The sequence below is a fragment of the Notolepis coatsorum genome, assembly GCF_963971535.1.
Source record: "Notolepis coatsorum genome assembly, chromosome: 4".
Taxonomy (NCBI): Eukaryota; Metazoa; Chordata; class Actinopteri; order Aulopiformes; family Paralepididae; genus Notolepis; species Notolepis coatsorum.
The window spans coordinates 55,075,805-55,088,762 of NC_140168.1; the positions used below are offsets into that span (position 1 = coordinate 55,075,805).

A 12,958-nucleotide genomic window follows, 5' to 3' on the forward strand; every position below is an offset into this window, starting at 1 on the left:
CGTCCTAATCGAGGGGATATCTGAGAAATGATCATTTGAGCGTATTTTCATTGCCAATAGATGGCTAGGTCTGGAGCCGTGAAAATAGTAATTTTGTCTTGTCCTATGTATCAAAAACTCAGACTGTTGTTTAAGTATGGAGTTTATTTCTTTTTTGACTATCTTACGTTGTGTGTTTAGTCGTTCATTATAGTCAGTTTGCAAGGATGCGTATAGGTCCGCATATAATGATTCCAGTCCTTCTAGCTTTTTTGACCGGGATTTTCGCAAATTGGAGGCAAATAGTGTGACATGACCCCTGATGAATCCTTTCAATGCGTTCCACAGGACCCTAGGGTCTTCTACTGTGCCAACGTTGACCTGCAAAAATTCAGCTAGTTTACTCCTGAACTCAGAACAGAAGTCATCGTTCTTTAGCAAGGTCGAATTAAAACGCCATCTGGGAGCTCTTGCGGAGAGCCTGCCAAAGGTTGCCGTAAGGAAAATCCCCTTGTGGTCTGAGAGAGCCAAGGGAACCAATGAGACATCGAAACTATCAAACATATTAGGGGACGCGAATGCATAGTCAATTCGAGAGAAGCTTTTGTGTCTGGCTGACAGGTGAGAGTAATCTCTGAGGGTGGGGTTGCATAAGCGCCAGAGGTCTGTGAGCCCTGTGTCTTTGGCCCACATCCTGAGGGCCTTAGAGGCCCGTTTCTGGTCGCTCGTTTCAGAGGGCCCGGACCTATCCATCTCCGCATCCCAGCACGCATTAAAATCGCCACCCACAATGAGAGCGTATCCATTAAGTTCCAACATATTCTTCGTGATTGTATTATAGAACGCTGAATCAAATGTGTTAGGAGCATACAATGCTATTATAGCCATCTTCCTATGCAAGAATTCAACTTTTGCTATAGTAATCCTTCCCTCCGTGTCCGACCATACATCCAAGATTTTGATATCAAGGTTACGTCTTGTAACTATGACTACTCCTTTCGTCTTATCATCGGCTGAGGATGAGGAGATAACGTGATATTGCCGATTTGCCAGTCTTGACACGTCACCTACCATTAAATGCGTCTCACTAAGGAGAGCAAGGTCAATATTTCTCCTCTTCAATAGCCAAAGGACACTGGCACGCTTGTGTGGGGCGTTAAGCCCTCCTGCGTTCCAAATTAAAATATTCAATTTAGCCATGGTCGAGCTTGTATAGGTGCGTAGAGAACATACCCGTGCAGCCAGGCTGAGTACAGAGGTGCCGATCCCGGCGGGCCCGGACGGTCAATCCCAGGAGTTCAGAGGAGGAACACTTACACATATATAAGACAACAGTACATAGAACACATAAAAATACCACCCCAGCTACAGCCCCCCCTCCTTCTACTCTAAACCCTAACCCACCCGTCCTACTATAAGTTCCTCTATACCCACTCTCCAATCCCCACCCTATGCCCCATCCACTGAGGATGGTCATCTTCCTATCACTTCCCACTAGAGACATGGATCAATAAGACGCTTCCCACTCCCACCCCCCTCTAGATAAACCCCTGAGTAAACCCCCACTAGTCCAATAAACACAAATAATAATAAAATAAAATTCAATAAAGATATCGGTCGAAAACCACCTGAGCCCTGGCCCCAACATGAGACAACCATAATGGTAAAAATAGCCATTATTAAATAATAACTCCGCATCAACCTGCAGCCCTCTATTTCCGAATCTGCGCTTCAACATCACATTGTTATAGCCCAAAAAGGTATAGGAAAATTCAATACAAAATTAAATTAAAGCATCCCAGCCGATAGTCTAAGGCAGGTTCGGGTCACAGGTTAATTGTGCAAAATTGTGTGAACAGTGTCAATTAAACAATGACAAAAAAAAGGAGGAAGGGAAAAAAAAGGTTATGGTCAAAGTGCACCCCTTTAGCCGTCCCTCTGATCAGGCACAACGGCTGAAATGACCTAACCTATGTAAGAATAGAATTAAACACAATCATTCATTAATCAATCCGGGGATGGTAATAGGCAACACCTGACACCACCTGTCATCATACATTGTTTCAATAAAGATATCGGTCGGAGCAGTTAGTCCAAGGTAGGATCGAATCACAGTTAAATTGCTCATTCAAATGCCCTTAAAACAGCGACACTAATTATTATATAATTACTCAGCATCAACCCTGTAACCAACTACCTTGGAGTCTGCATATTAATGTCGCAACGTTATAGCATAAGTGGATCACGGAAAATTCAAAACACATTTAAGGCAGATTAGCAGTTAGTCCAAGGTAGGATCGGATCACAGTTAAATTGCTCATTCAAATGCCATTAAAACAGCGACAATAATTATTATATAATTACTCAGCATCAACCTGTAACCATCTACCTTGGAGTCTGCATATTAATGTATCAACGTTATAGCATAAGTGCCTCACGGAAAATTCAAAACAAAATTAAGGCGAGTCAGCAGTTAGTCCAAGGTAGAACCGGATCACATTTAAATCGCGCATATAGATGACATAAAAACAGCGACAATAGGAAAGAAAAAAGAAAGGAAGAGAGGGTAATGGCTAGAGTGCAAGCCATATAACCATATAGCCATGAAGTGCAAGCCATACCCGACCCAACCTGTTATCAAATATTGTATATGCATATTCAACCGACCTTGGCATCTACTTTGGATCACCAAAGCTCAAAACAACCTGGATATAAAAATAAAAAGCATACCAGAAGTTAGTTAGGGACTCGGTCACTCTTGAACTGTGCAAACCAATGTCCCTTTGAACAGCAACAGCAACCAAAATACGTAACCATTAACGAATGTCTCAGCGCAGACCATAGTCGAAGCCCGCTGGCTAGCCCGAGGCTAGCGCGTAAGCTAGTGACGAATCCGGATAGCACGTTAGCCTACTATGTACATTGTTCAGCTAGCTCGTTAGCTTCCAAAGAGGCGATACACAAGTACGACCATGAGGTCAGCTTTAGCAAGTAACAGAAGTCATTGGGAAGCCCCGCTAGTTGGATGGGCAGAGGACAGTTAGCATGTCTGGGCATGACAGCAAGTGTTTGTGAATAGTCGACCTAATCAATGTATATAGGCCCAAACCGCCAAGTCACTCACCCTCCATAGATATCAAGCAACAGACTCGGGTGTCTCCGCGAGATATTCCTTCGCTTTAGCCAACGACCAAAACAAACGCTGACCACCGACCTTCTCCAACACAGATAGTTTCGCGGGAGCGAATAACGTGGGCCTCAGGCCTAGTTTCCATAGCTTAGTCAGGACCACCTTGTACTCGGCTCTCTGAGCTTGAACCTCCGGTGTAAAGTCCTCGAAAATGGCCACTTTGTGATCGCCAAGCCTCAGAGTACCCCTTCTGGTACGAGCCGACCGCATGATGATTTCTCTCTGTTGGAGTCTGTTCAGCTTGACTATGATGGGCCTCGGTTCTTTGTTCACGCCGGGAGAAAACCTGCCCGCTCTGTAGGCCGACTCACAGATAGGAGGCGAGGGGAGGACGTCCGTCCCTAGTATCTTCTGCAGCAGTTCGGGCATGGTCTCAGAGAGACGGCCTTCACCGCTGGTCTCCGGTACTCCAACAATCCTGACGTTGTGGCGTCTATCCCGGGACTGCATCTCCTCCATCGCCGACTGTAGTTTGTTGACTTCAGCCTGCCTAGCCAGCAGGGCGGATTCAAGACCCGCCATCTTCTCACACTGTGATGATACCTCCGTCGTTAGCATGGCTAGTCCGTTAGCATTAGCCGATGAGGCAGCGTGAATCGTCTCCATCTTGTCTGTCAGCGGGACTACCGCCAGCCGTATTTCTTCTGATATCTCACGACGGAGGCTGATACAGAAATCCGCCAACACTTTCTTCTGTGCTTCAGCGATGCGTGCCTCAGAGTCTGCGTGTACTTTCTTCTGTGCTTCAGCGATGCGTGTCTCAGAGTCTGCGTGTAGCTTGGTCATGACCAAGAGCACAGCTTCGCTTAACTCCCCGACAGCGGGAGACGGTGCGGCCATGCTCGGCGGTGTCGGTGTCGTGCCTAATTCTTTCATGGCTCTGGTTTCCACCCCCGCCATCGTAGAAAGTCGAAAAAAGTTGATGAATGTATACTAAACACGACGACCTAGCAAACAGATAAAAAACAAATAAAAATAAAATAAAGACTAATGGGGAGAAACGTATATTCAGCACGGTAGAAGGGAGCTCATGTGAAACACGTCTACTCCATGATCGCTCAGCTCCGCCCCTCCCTAAATCATTTCAAGTTTTATATTGAAAACGGTTTGCATGAATTATTATTATTATTGGTGTTGTTACATCATCATTGTTATTATTCTCTCACTCACACACACCTTTTCAACAAGTAAATAGGTCTTTGAGGATCCATAAACATGTCAGCTAGTTTTAAAAAAAAAAGAAGAAAAAAAAAACATTTAAGCATTACATCACGCGCAGGAGTGTGTTTTATACGAATTAGATCATGCCTAGGGGTGGTTGTTAGGGCCGATGCGCAGCGGAGGGTCGTTAGACCCCCCTCGGCATGATCTAATTCGTATAACACACGACTTCAAGTGATGTAATGCGTTTATACAATGGCCGAATTCACCCAACATTATTGCTATAGAATAAACACACAGTAATTGAAGCATAATGGAGATTTATTGACAAAACCATCCACAGAGAAAGTAGATCCAATAGTAGACACCAGAGGGAGCTCCACAAACAATGTTAAACCCAGATTCGGCTCAAACAAGGGACTAAACGCCCTACCCACAGCTGTAAAGGAATGTGTATCACTACCCACTTTCAAAACCAAAAGAGAGCACCTACGGGAGACTGCAATTCGAAACTGGCCCCTGTAATGCCCCTTTTCCACTGCATGGTACCTACTCGACTCTACTCTACTCTACTCTGTATTTTCGGTTTTCCATTACCAAAATACCTGGAACCGGGTACTTTTTGGGTTCTTTTTTAGTCCCTGCTCTGTCGAGGTTCCAAGCGAGTAGAACTGGTACCAGAAAAGTGACGTGAAACACTGCAGACCACTGATTGGTCAGAAGAGAGAAGCGTCACACGTTGGAGCGTCTGCACAAAAACAGAAAGCCGCCATCTTTAATGCCTCGCTTAGGATTCATTATTTGTTTGCAGCAGGAACAAGTGCAATAAACAAAAAAGGATACATTCACTGTGTATTCTGCCTCATTTATTGATGAAACAAAACCGACATCAACACAATCTACCACCGAGCGGAGAGTTTACTCTCACAAAAAGATCGCTGATTTGTTAAGCTTGTTGTTAGCTTACGTGCTAATGTGCTTGGTTTCACCATGGCTAGCGTAAATAGTGTGATCAATATAACTCGCTATTGATTGTTTGTACTAGTAACGTTAATGCTAGTAGAATAGACACAACGTGAGGTAATCATCATCCATTTTAAACTGGTTATTACCTAATGCTAACGTTAACGTTAGCAGATAGACACGAGAGGTAACGTTAAAGCTTGTAGAATAGACACAATGAGAGGTAATGTTAACGTTAGCAGAATAGAGACGAGAGGTAACGTTAACGTTAGCAGAATAGACACAACGAGAGTCTGGTTAATGTTGTTATTGATTGATTGAAAACTGTGTTTACTCTGGCTTGCTCCAAGCCCCTCACGGACATAGCTATGCTGGAGCTCTCATGCTGTACGCCAGCGGCCCGCCTCCCCACACGGAGACAAACGGAGTACTACCTGCAGTGGAAAAGGAACGAAGTACTAGGTACCTAAAGCGAGTAGAGTAGGGTAGAGTCGAGTAGGTACTATGCAATGGAAAAGAGACATAAATGTTAGGGCTGTACCAAATGTCATTTTTTAACATTCGAAGCTTCGTTTGAAGTATTCGAACGAAGCTTCGAATGTCTATAAATAAATAAAAATTACACAAAAGAAATAAGATTTATTATTTTTTTTTTAATAAATTTTTTTTACTGAATCCTCAATTTGAATAAAGTGATTAATCTGATTAAATTAGTCTTTTTCTTTTATTAAATCAACTTTCTTTAATGAATATAACTCATCAGTTTCGTCAACATAAATAATCCAATAAGGGCACGGTTGGTATGAAAGTGATGGTGACGTCTTATAGTATAATATTAGTGTAGCCTAATCTTTAACTGCAACAGTGAAGAAAACCCCCATTGGTTTAAACAGATTAAATAAACACAAAATATTTCTTTTTTTTATAAAAAAATATTTTTTAATTAAAAATTAAAAATTCTAATGTTGATTTAGAATTTGAATGTCAACATTATGATCAAAGCTTCGAAGCTTCGAAGCATTCGGTACAGCCCTAATAAATGTCCTAACCCAACCCCCTCTAATGTACAGTAAATGTCCTAACCCAATAATACACGAGACCCTTTTCTTGGGACCAAGTAAGGTTGTCGATAATCCAATGTACAGTTACCCCAGGCTAATGCCATTATTGGTAATCAATAATCAGAAACGACGTCCCCCCCCGCCCTCCTTCATGCATTCATGGTGGACCATGATACAGATAATATGCATTTTGAGTTTTAGATCTAGCTTGTGTATAGCCGAAACGCCATTCGATTTAACGTTATTAGCTTAGCGTCCTATATCTCGCCTTCCAGGAAATACCCCAGAACATTGCGGTATATAGTTCATATTCACGACGCTATCAAATGGGAACGTATTGATAAATTATTTTTTTATTTAAGGCATATTGAAGGGACTGTTTATAGTGTCAATTGACAATGACAATGGACAGATAGCAATAATATAAAGTATAGATTTAGCTCTACAAACAGCCTCACGCACAATGAAAGTTTATGATAAGCTGCCCTTATAGAGTGAGATTAGACGGATCCCAGTGGCCGCGAAAGTGTTAATAAATCAATCAATCAAATCTGACAAAATAAATAAAGATAGACAGCAATTGCTTTATTTTTTTTAATGTCCGCGATTTTTTTTTTTTTTTTTTTTTTACAATGGGTCATGACAAATTAATTACATAATACATGTGTATGTAACGAACTAACATATTCAAGTTGACTATCTTTTTTTGAGGATTCGTTCAAAAGCTATTCATACTTCCATTTTTCTATCTATGGCGGATTGATTCAGACAGAAAAAAAAGTAATTCGGTTGTGGGAGGGATCTGGGGTCACGTGGAGTGTGTTATACGAAATAACAACCGGTAACTTGACTGTTTCAGCCAATCAGAATCAAGAAATGTGCATGCCATTGTATAAGATGCATTCTAACAGCCTCTACACCTCTCTATTTCAGTCCTGTTCTCAACGGGCTGAACGGAATTCAGATCTAACTTTTAGACTAAACAACGCAGATCAATATGACTCCAGATACAGTAATAGCATAGCAATCTTACCGTTAAAGATTGTCAGAAACATTTTTTTTTTTTTTTTTCTTTTTTTTTAAACTTTATTTTTTAGCGTTTATCGCTTTTCTGGTCAAGCATGACCGACAGAAACAGGTTGAAATGGGATGTAGAGCAGGGGAAGACATTCTGAGAAATGACGGCGGGTCCGGGAATCGATCACGGACGAGCACGGTTTTCCCCGACGCAGAAATAGCGCCGAGATATGCGGTGAGCTACGGGAGCTCCCCTGTCAGAAACATCTTTTATGTTCAACTTTAGGTAGAAAATATAAGATTTAAGTATGAGCCAGCATCTTGTACACACGCATTTTATAAAGATGTCTTCACACGCACAGACACACGTATACCAGGTCTCCGGAGCTCTCTGTGTTCTGCCATGTTTTCATTGCAAAACAAACCCACTTTATTTACATGCTGCGCCTGCGTCTGGTCTGCGTTTTGGTTGAACAGTCAAGACAGTATTTACCATGAGTTTTTCAAAGTGCGGTAATCAAACACGGTTTTAACGATGATTACAATTTGAACTGTATTACTAACCGTCAGGGAATTTTACCGTGGTACTGGTTATCATTAAAACCGGTAACTGTTTCATCCCTACTGGTTAAGATGTGTGATATAGTAGCAAAATGAAATATTTCAGAAATAATTTAGTAGAGAAATCTCACTTAAGATTTGCTTTTCAGCCTTCATTTAGACAGCATTATGTATCACGATTCACAACATCAACAAATCCCTCAATACGATAATGCAAATAAGACTATGAAACCCATAAACATCAACTGATAAGTATGTATATTGCCCAGCCCTGTGTTGTATAAAGTGACTTGATTATTAGAGTGAGTCATTAAAACCTCCTTACGTTATTGTTGTAGTCTGCAGAGGTGGCCGCGCCCAGGATGGAGTGGGTTCTCTCAATGAATGGACGCAGTCTCTCCTCCACCCTCCTCACCTCCGACAGGACGTCCATGAACTCAGCTGGACTCGGGTGGCTGAGTGAGGAGTGACACAGTGAGTAACGGACAAGCTAAGAATAGACTAGATTTGTTTCTACGTAGAAAATTGGGTGCAAAACTTGAGATGGAAAGGACATTCTGATCAATTATTGTCACAAATCGCACTCCTGAATACCGTAATTCCTCTAATAGTAACCCCGGCTTGTATTTGTTTCAACTGTAGCGGGTACCAGGCTTGTATTAGGAGGAAGCCTGTATAAGAGGGAGGCCTATATTTAAAATTTTCAAACGGATCATAATGAATAAATCAACATTTTGTGTCAGTTTGAACCCAGTAAAATGTACTGGGTTCATTTATTGAAACCAAGTACTGTATGAAATAGTAAACAGTGCAATTACAGGTGGTCACTGGTCATTTCAACATTTTCAAAGTGAAATTAAGTAACTAGCTCAGTATGCAGCTCAGTATATTAGTAACCCGGCTTGTATTAGGAGGCCGGCTTATAATTGCTTAGCTCAAGAGCGCACCCGGCCATTAATAGAGACCCGGCTTGTATTTGAGACCCGGTTACTATTAGAGGAATTACGGTATTTCTCCCGTCCTCCTAAATAAAAAAAATAAGCCACTTAACTGGCCATTTGAAAGATTTAGGAGCTCCTTTGGGGGAAAATGTTATTACACCCGCACAGCGCAAAAACGCTGGAGGTGGGGTTGCAATCGATCATGTGGTTCTGTCATTCTATCATTCTTACACCCACACAACGCAAAGGGCTGGAGGAGGTATTGCAATCACTCATGTGGTTCTGTCATTCCGTCGAAATGCACATAGGCTGACAGCAGGCCAATAACCCAAATTCTAGAATATTTTTCAAATCAATCAATCAATTAATTATTTTAATTAATTTCCATCTTTGTCCATTGAATAGATAGTGTAGTTACATCTTTTGGACGCAAGAGGGCGATACTACACATGTTGCTGCTCAGAGCCGTTACTGTACAAATAACTGCTCTCTCCCTCACTTGACGGAGTGCCTGAGTTTATACATCAGCCACTGAACAAGGTCTTGGATATTTCGCTCACTGGCCGAAAGAAAGACCAAATCCCAGTGGATCTCTTAATTACATCAAGTATTGATCTGTCAGAAGAGTTACATGTCTGTAGGGTACATATTTATTAGTGTTCGCTATATGGCCAATCTGTCATCTTGTTCTAATCAGGAAATGTCCACGTTGATAAATCTAGTGAATCTTTGCACAAAATTGCTTATTCTTTTCAGCAAATCTTAGTTACAACAGCATTGTGTTCGCTAGGTTAGGCAATGTTGTGTTTGAAGTATTTAGAATGTTCTACACTAGGCAGGCAGAACACAATCTCCGGAGGAGAGAATCCAAACATGGAGTTTTTAGTTTTTTTTTTTTACTTTCTTTACAAGTGAAATACGAATACTTGTGCCGATTTAAGAGACCATTCACGACTGTAGCAGTATAATTGGATGCGGTGCATCATCAAGTGCACTGCTGTGTTCATAAACGGAGATGTTCCAGTGGTTCAGCGAGTGGTGAGTAGTGAGGTGTCTTGCTACATGACAGGAACTAAATATATAGCCCTATCCTAAATAACACAATTTCATAGCTGATGTTAAACAGATGGCTAAGCTTGCCTGCTTGCGCTGGTGCAGGCATCTCTCTGAGTGCCCTTCTAGTTATAAATGGGTTTCTCTGCAACATCGTGGAAGAGATGTGTGCACAGCCATCTGGACATTAGACAAACGGTAAAATAGATTTGTGGAGCAGTAAAGTGAGCAAATCCGTTGGGGTTCTTCAACAAACGAGGAGTCTGGTAAATTGCTCATCATTGCTGAGAACTAATGACCAATTAAACGACAGAAAAGAATTGTACACCTCCCACAGTGCATTCCTCTCAAAGTAAACCACCCGATGTTCCAATACGTGCACAGATAACAAGAGTTGTGGGTCTGGAGGTAGGCAATAAAATTTGCACGGAAATTAACTGAGGTGTTGTCTTACTTGGGACCCGAGTGGGGTGGTCCCTCGGTTTGGGTGGAGGAGGTAGAGGATGAAGGAGCAGGGGGTGGCGGGCCCGAAGGAGTAGTATCCATGGGCTGCGCTCCTTCAGCTCCCGCAGCAGCGGAGGAAGAAGAGGAGAAGGAGGAAGAGGAGGAGGAGGAGGAGGAGGCGCGAGGTGCCCCCGGCTCCGGCTGAGAGGTGGCATCACTGCCCTCACCCTACAGGACACAGAGATGAATCACACTATAGACCAGACTCCACCATTTTGGGTCACAACCTCTAAAGAGAGGGATGTCTGTTCACGACCTGCCTACATAGTCAAGAAGGACTGTGTATTTTGACACAAAAGATTTTTTTTATTTCCCCTTTTCAGGCTATTTAACTTCATTAAAGATTGGCTGAGAGCTTTAGACTTCCAAGTATTCGTTAATTCACAAGAAGAAAAGCATCTATACTGGAAATTATAAACATGATGAAGTATTTGGTTGAGAACCACAGCTATGGACTCTATGTACACAGTTATTTAGTACCATTGGTACTTGTTGGCGGTCTTATGCAGTAATTGTACCTCCAGACGGTGGATTAAAGAGCGAATGTCTCTCAGCAGGTTCTCTGCCAGCTGCAGCCTCATCCTGGGTTCGCTCTGCAGGGACTGGTCCATGTTGATATGAACATCCACGGAGCCGTTGCTCTAAAAAAGAAAAAAATAACAGAAAAAAACACAGAAAACTGAAAAATCCAGTCCACAAGAATCAATCAGAATGAATGAGGAGGGAAGGGAAAAGGATATAAAACATGTCATGGGGATGGATGGGTCTTCATGGTGATGATAAGTCTTTACCCCAGTGCTGGTGCTGACCCTGGCGTTCCTTCCTGCCTCTCCGACTCCAGCCATCATCTGCTGAACCGACATCTGTGGAGGGGAAAAAGTCCATCATTCAAATGTGCTCCTTCAAAGCGGTCTTTTTTTTTTACATAGAAACACAAAGTATTTTTCTACTGGTACTGGTCTCTGTCACAGACATAAAAATAACTAGATTAGAAATTAAATCCTTATTGCCATCAAACAGGGACCTCTAGGCAAAAGAGACCTGCTTGGTTTTGCACTTGGGTTGTTGTTGAGTGGGGATAGAGGAGAAATTGCTATTTCAAGCCACCTTGAAAAATCCAGTCCAATTTTCTGGAGAAATTGACTAGTAAAGATTTACTAGTAAAGTCCAACCTACACATCAGACCAAAAATAAAAAGGAAACAAAGTGCAATACCAAGTGGGGCTCTTTTGCCTAGAGGTCGCTGTTTGGCGGCATTACAGATACTATCTGTACTGTAAGTGATAAAACCCTTTCCCGTAGGTTTTGCATGTGGAATAAATATAGATTAGATTCAAATTTATAGTCATTACACACCACAAGTACAGTACAACGAAAAGAATACAGGTGATACAGGTATAAAGACAGTCTGGCCGGCCGTAGTCATATTGGCCAGCAGCATAACTAGTAAAAGTAGGGATATGTACAGATATAGACATAGTATCTACAGATATGTAAAAGGATTAGATTATAGACAAAATAGCCAGCATTTACACTGGACTGGACAACATCAGGAATAATTTTTTTTGGAAAGATGATGTCCAAAAAAATACATTTGCTCAAGGTGTGCGCATTCACGCATTTGCGAGGGGTGGGTGCGCACGAGACATTGTGATAGAAAGAAGAATTTACCATATTCCCAAGGTGGGAACAGGGTGGAAAGGAATTCCAACCTGACCGTGACATAAGAGCAAAATGGATGCTGTGTGAATATGGTCAGTGGTTCTCGTACCTCGGTTCCTGTGGGGGTTATCTTTAGTTAAGACAAGGAAAAGGGAAATTCCAGTACACACGGCATCGCCTCATTGATTTATTTACCAACGTTTCAGTCACAAGACCTTTTCTCAAGATACCGTATCTCATAAATAGCTCTCCTTGAGATGTCTCGAGAAAAAGGTCTTGTGACCGAAATGTCAAACCAATAAATCAACGCAGCAGAGGTGATCCTGTGCACGCGGGAATTCGCTTTTCACTTTGGATCTTCAGGGGGATTCATCTCAAGCCCCGCCCTCTTTGTCCGAGGGAAGCAATTCTTTTTTGTGATTCGAGGACAAGAAAAGGACGGGGCTTGAGATAGGTAAATTCCTTCCACCGTTACGCGATGAAAACTTGGCTTCTCTAAAGTTCTGTCACCTGTATCTGCTGAGGGTCCATGATATTGACGGGCAGGTTGAAAGTCCCCAGCATCACATAGCTATTCCCGTTGCGGTCGCCATGCGGCCCCCCTTGGGAGGAGGCGGAGGAGTGGCCGGCGCTCTGTCCTCCCTCCGACATGCCTCCGCCCCCTGAGCCCGACTGGGTGGTCTGGGGAGGGGCGCGCTCCACCAGGTGGATCACCTTCCCGTCCACATCTGACATTAGGGGGAAAGAAGGGTTGGATTATGGGTTGGATTTGCTTAACAAATCACATTGGGGTATTATCCCAATGATGCAAAAGCAACAGAAGTACAGAAATGACTCAACTAGTAAAAACTGATGCAGCACGTCAG

At 42.5% G+C, this 12,958-nt stretch overlaps 1 protein-coding gene across 3 annotated transcripts in view; it reads right to left on the minus strand.

The window, feature by feature from the left end:
- bag6l (BCL2 associated athanogene 6, like) overlaps positions 1-12,958 on the minus strand; it is a 75,692-nt gene that overhangs the window by 57,217 nt on the left and 5,517 nt on the right. For all 3 annotated transcript variants that reach the window (XM_084313577.1, XM_084313578.1, XM_084313576.1), the window contains exons 4-8: positions 12,603-12,820; positions 11,222-11,293; positions 10,949-11,071; positions 10,381-10,598; positions 8,258-8,387 (exon numbers count right to left, since the gene is read on the minus strand). In XM_084313577.1, coding sequence (XP_084169703.1) covers positions 8,258-8,387; positions 10,381-10,598; positions 10,949-11,071; positions 11,222-11,293; positions 12,603-12,820 — 761 coding nt within the window. The remainder of the gene's footprint in view (positions 1-8,257; positions 8,388-10,380; positions 10,599-10,948; positions 11,072-11,221; positions 11,294-12,602; positions 12,821-12,958) is intronic.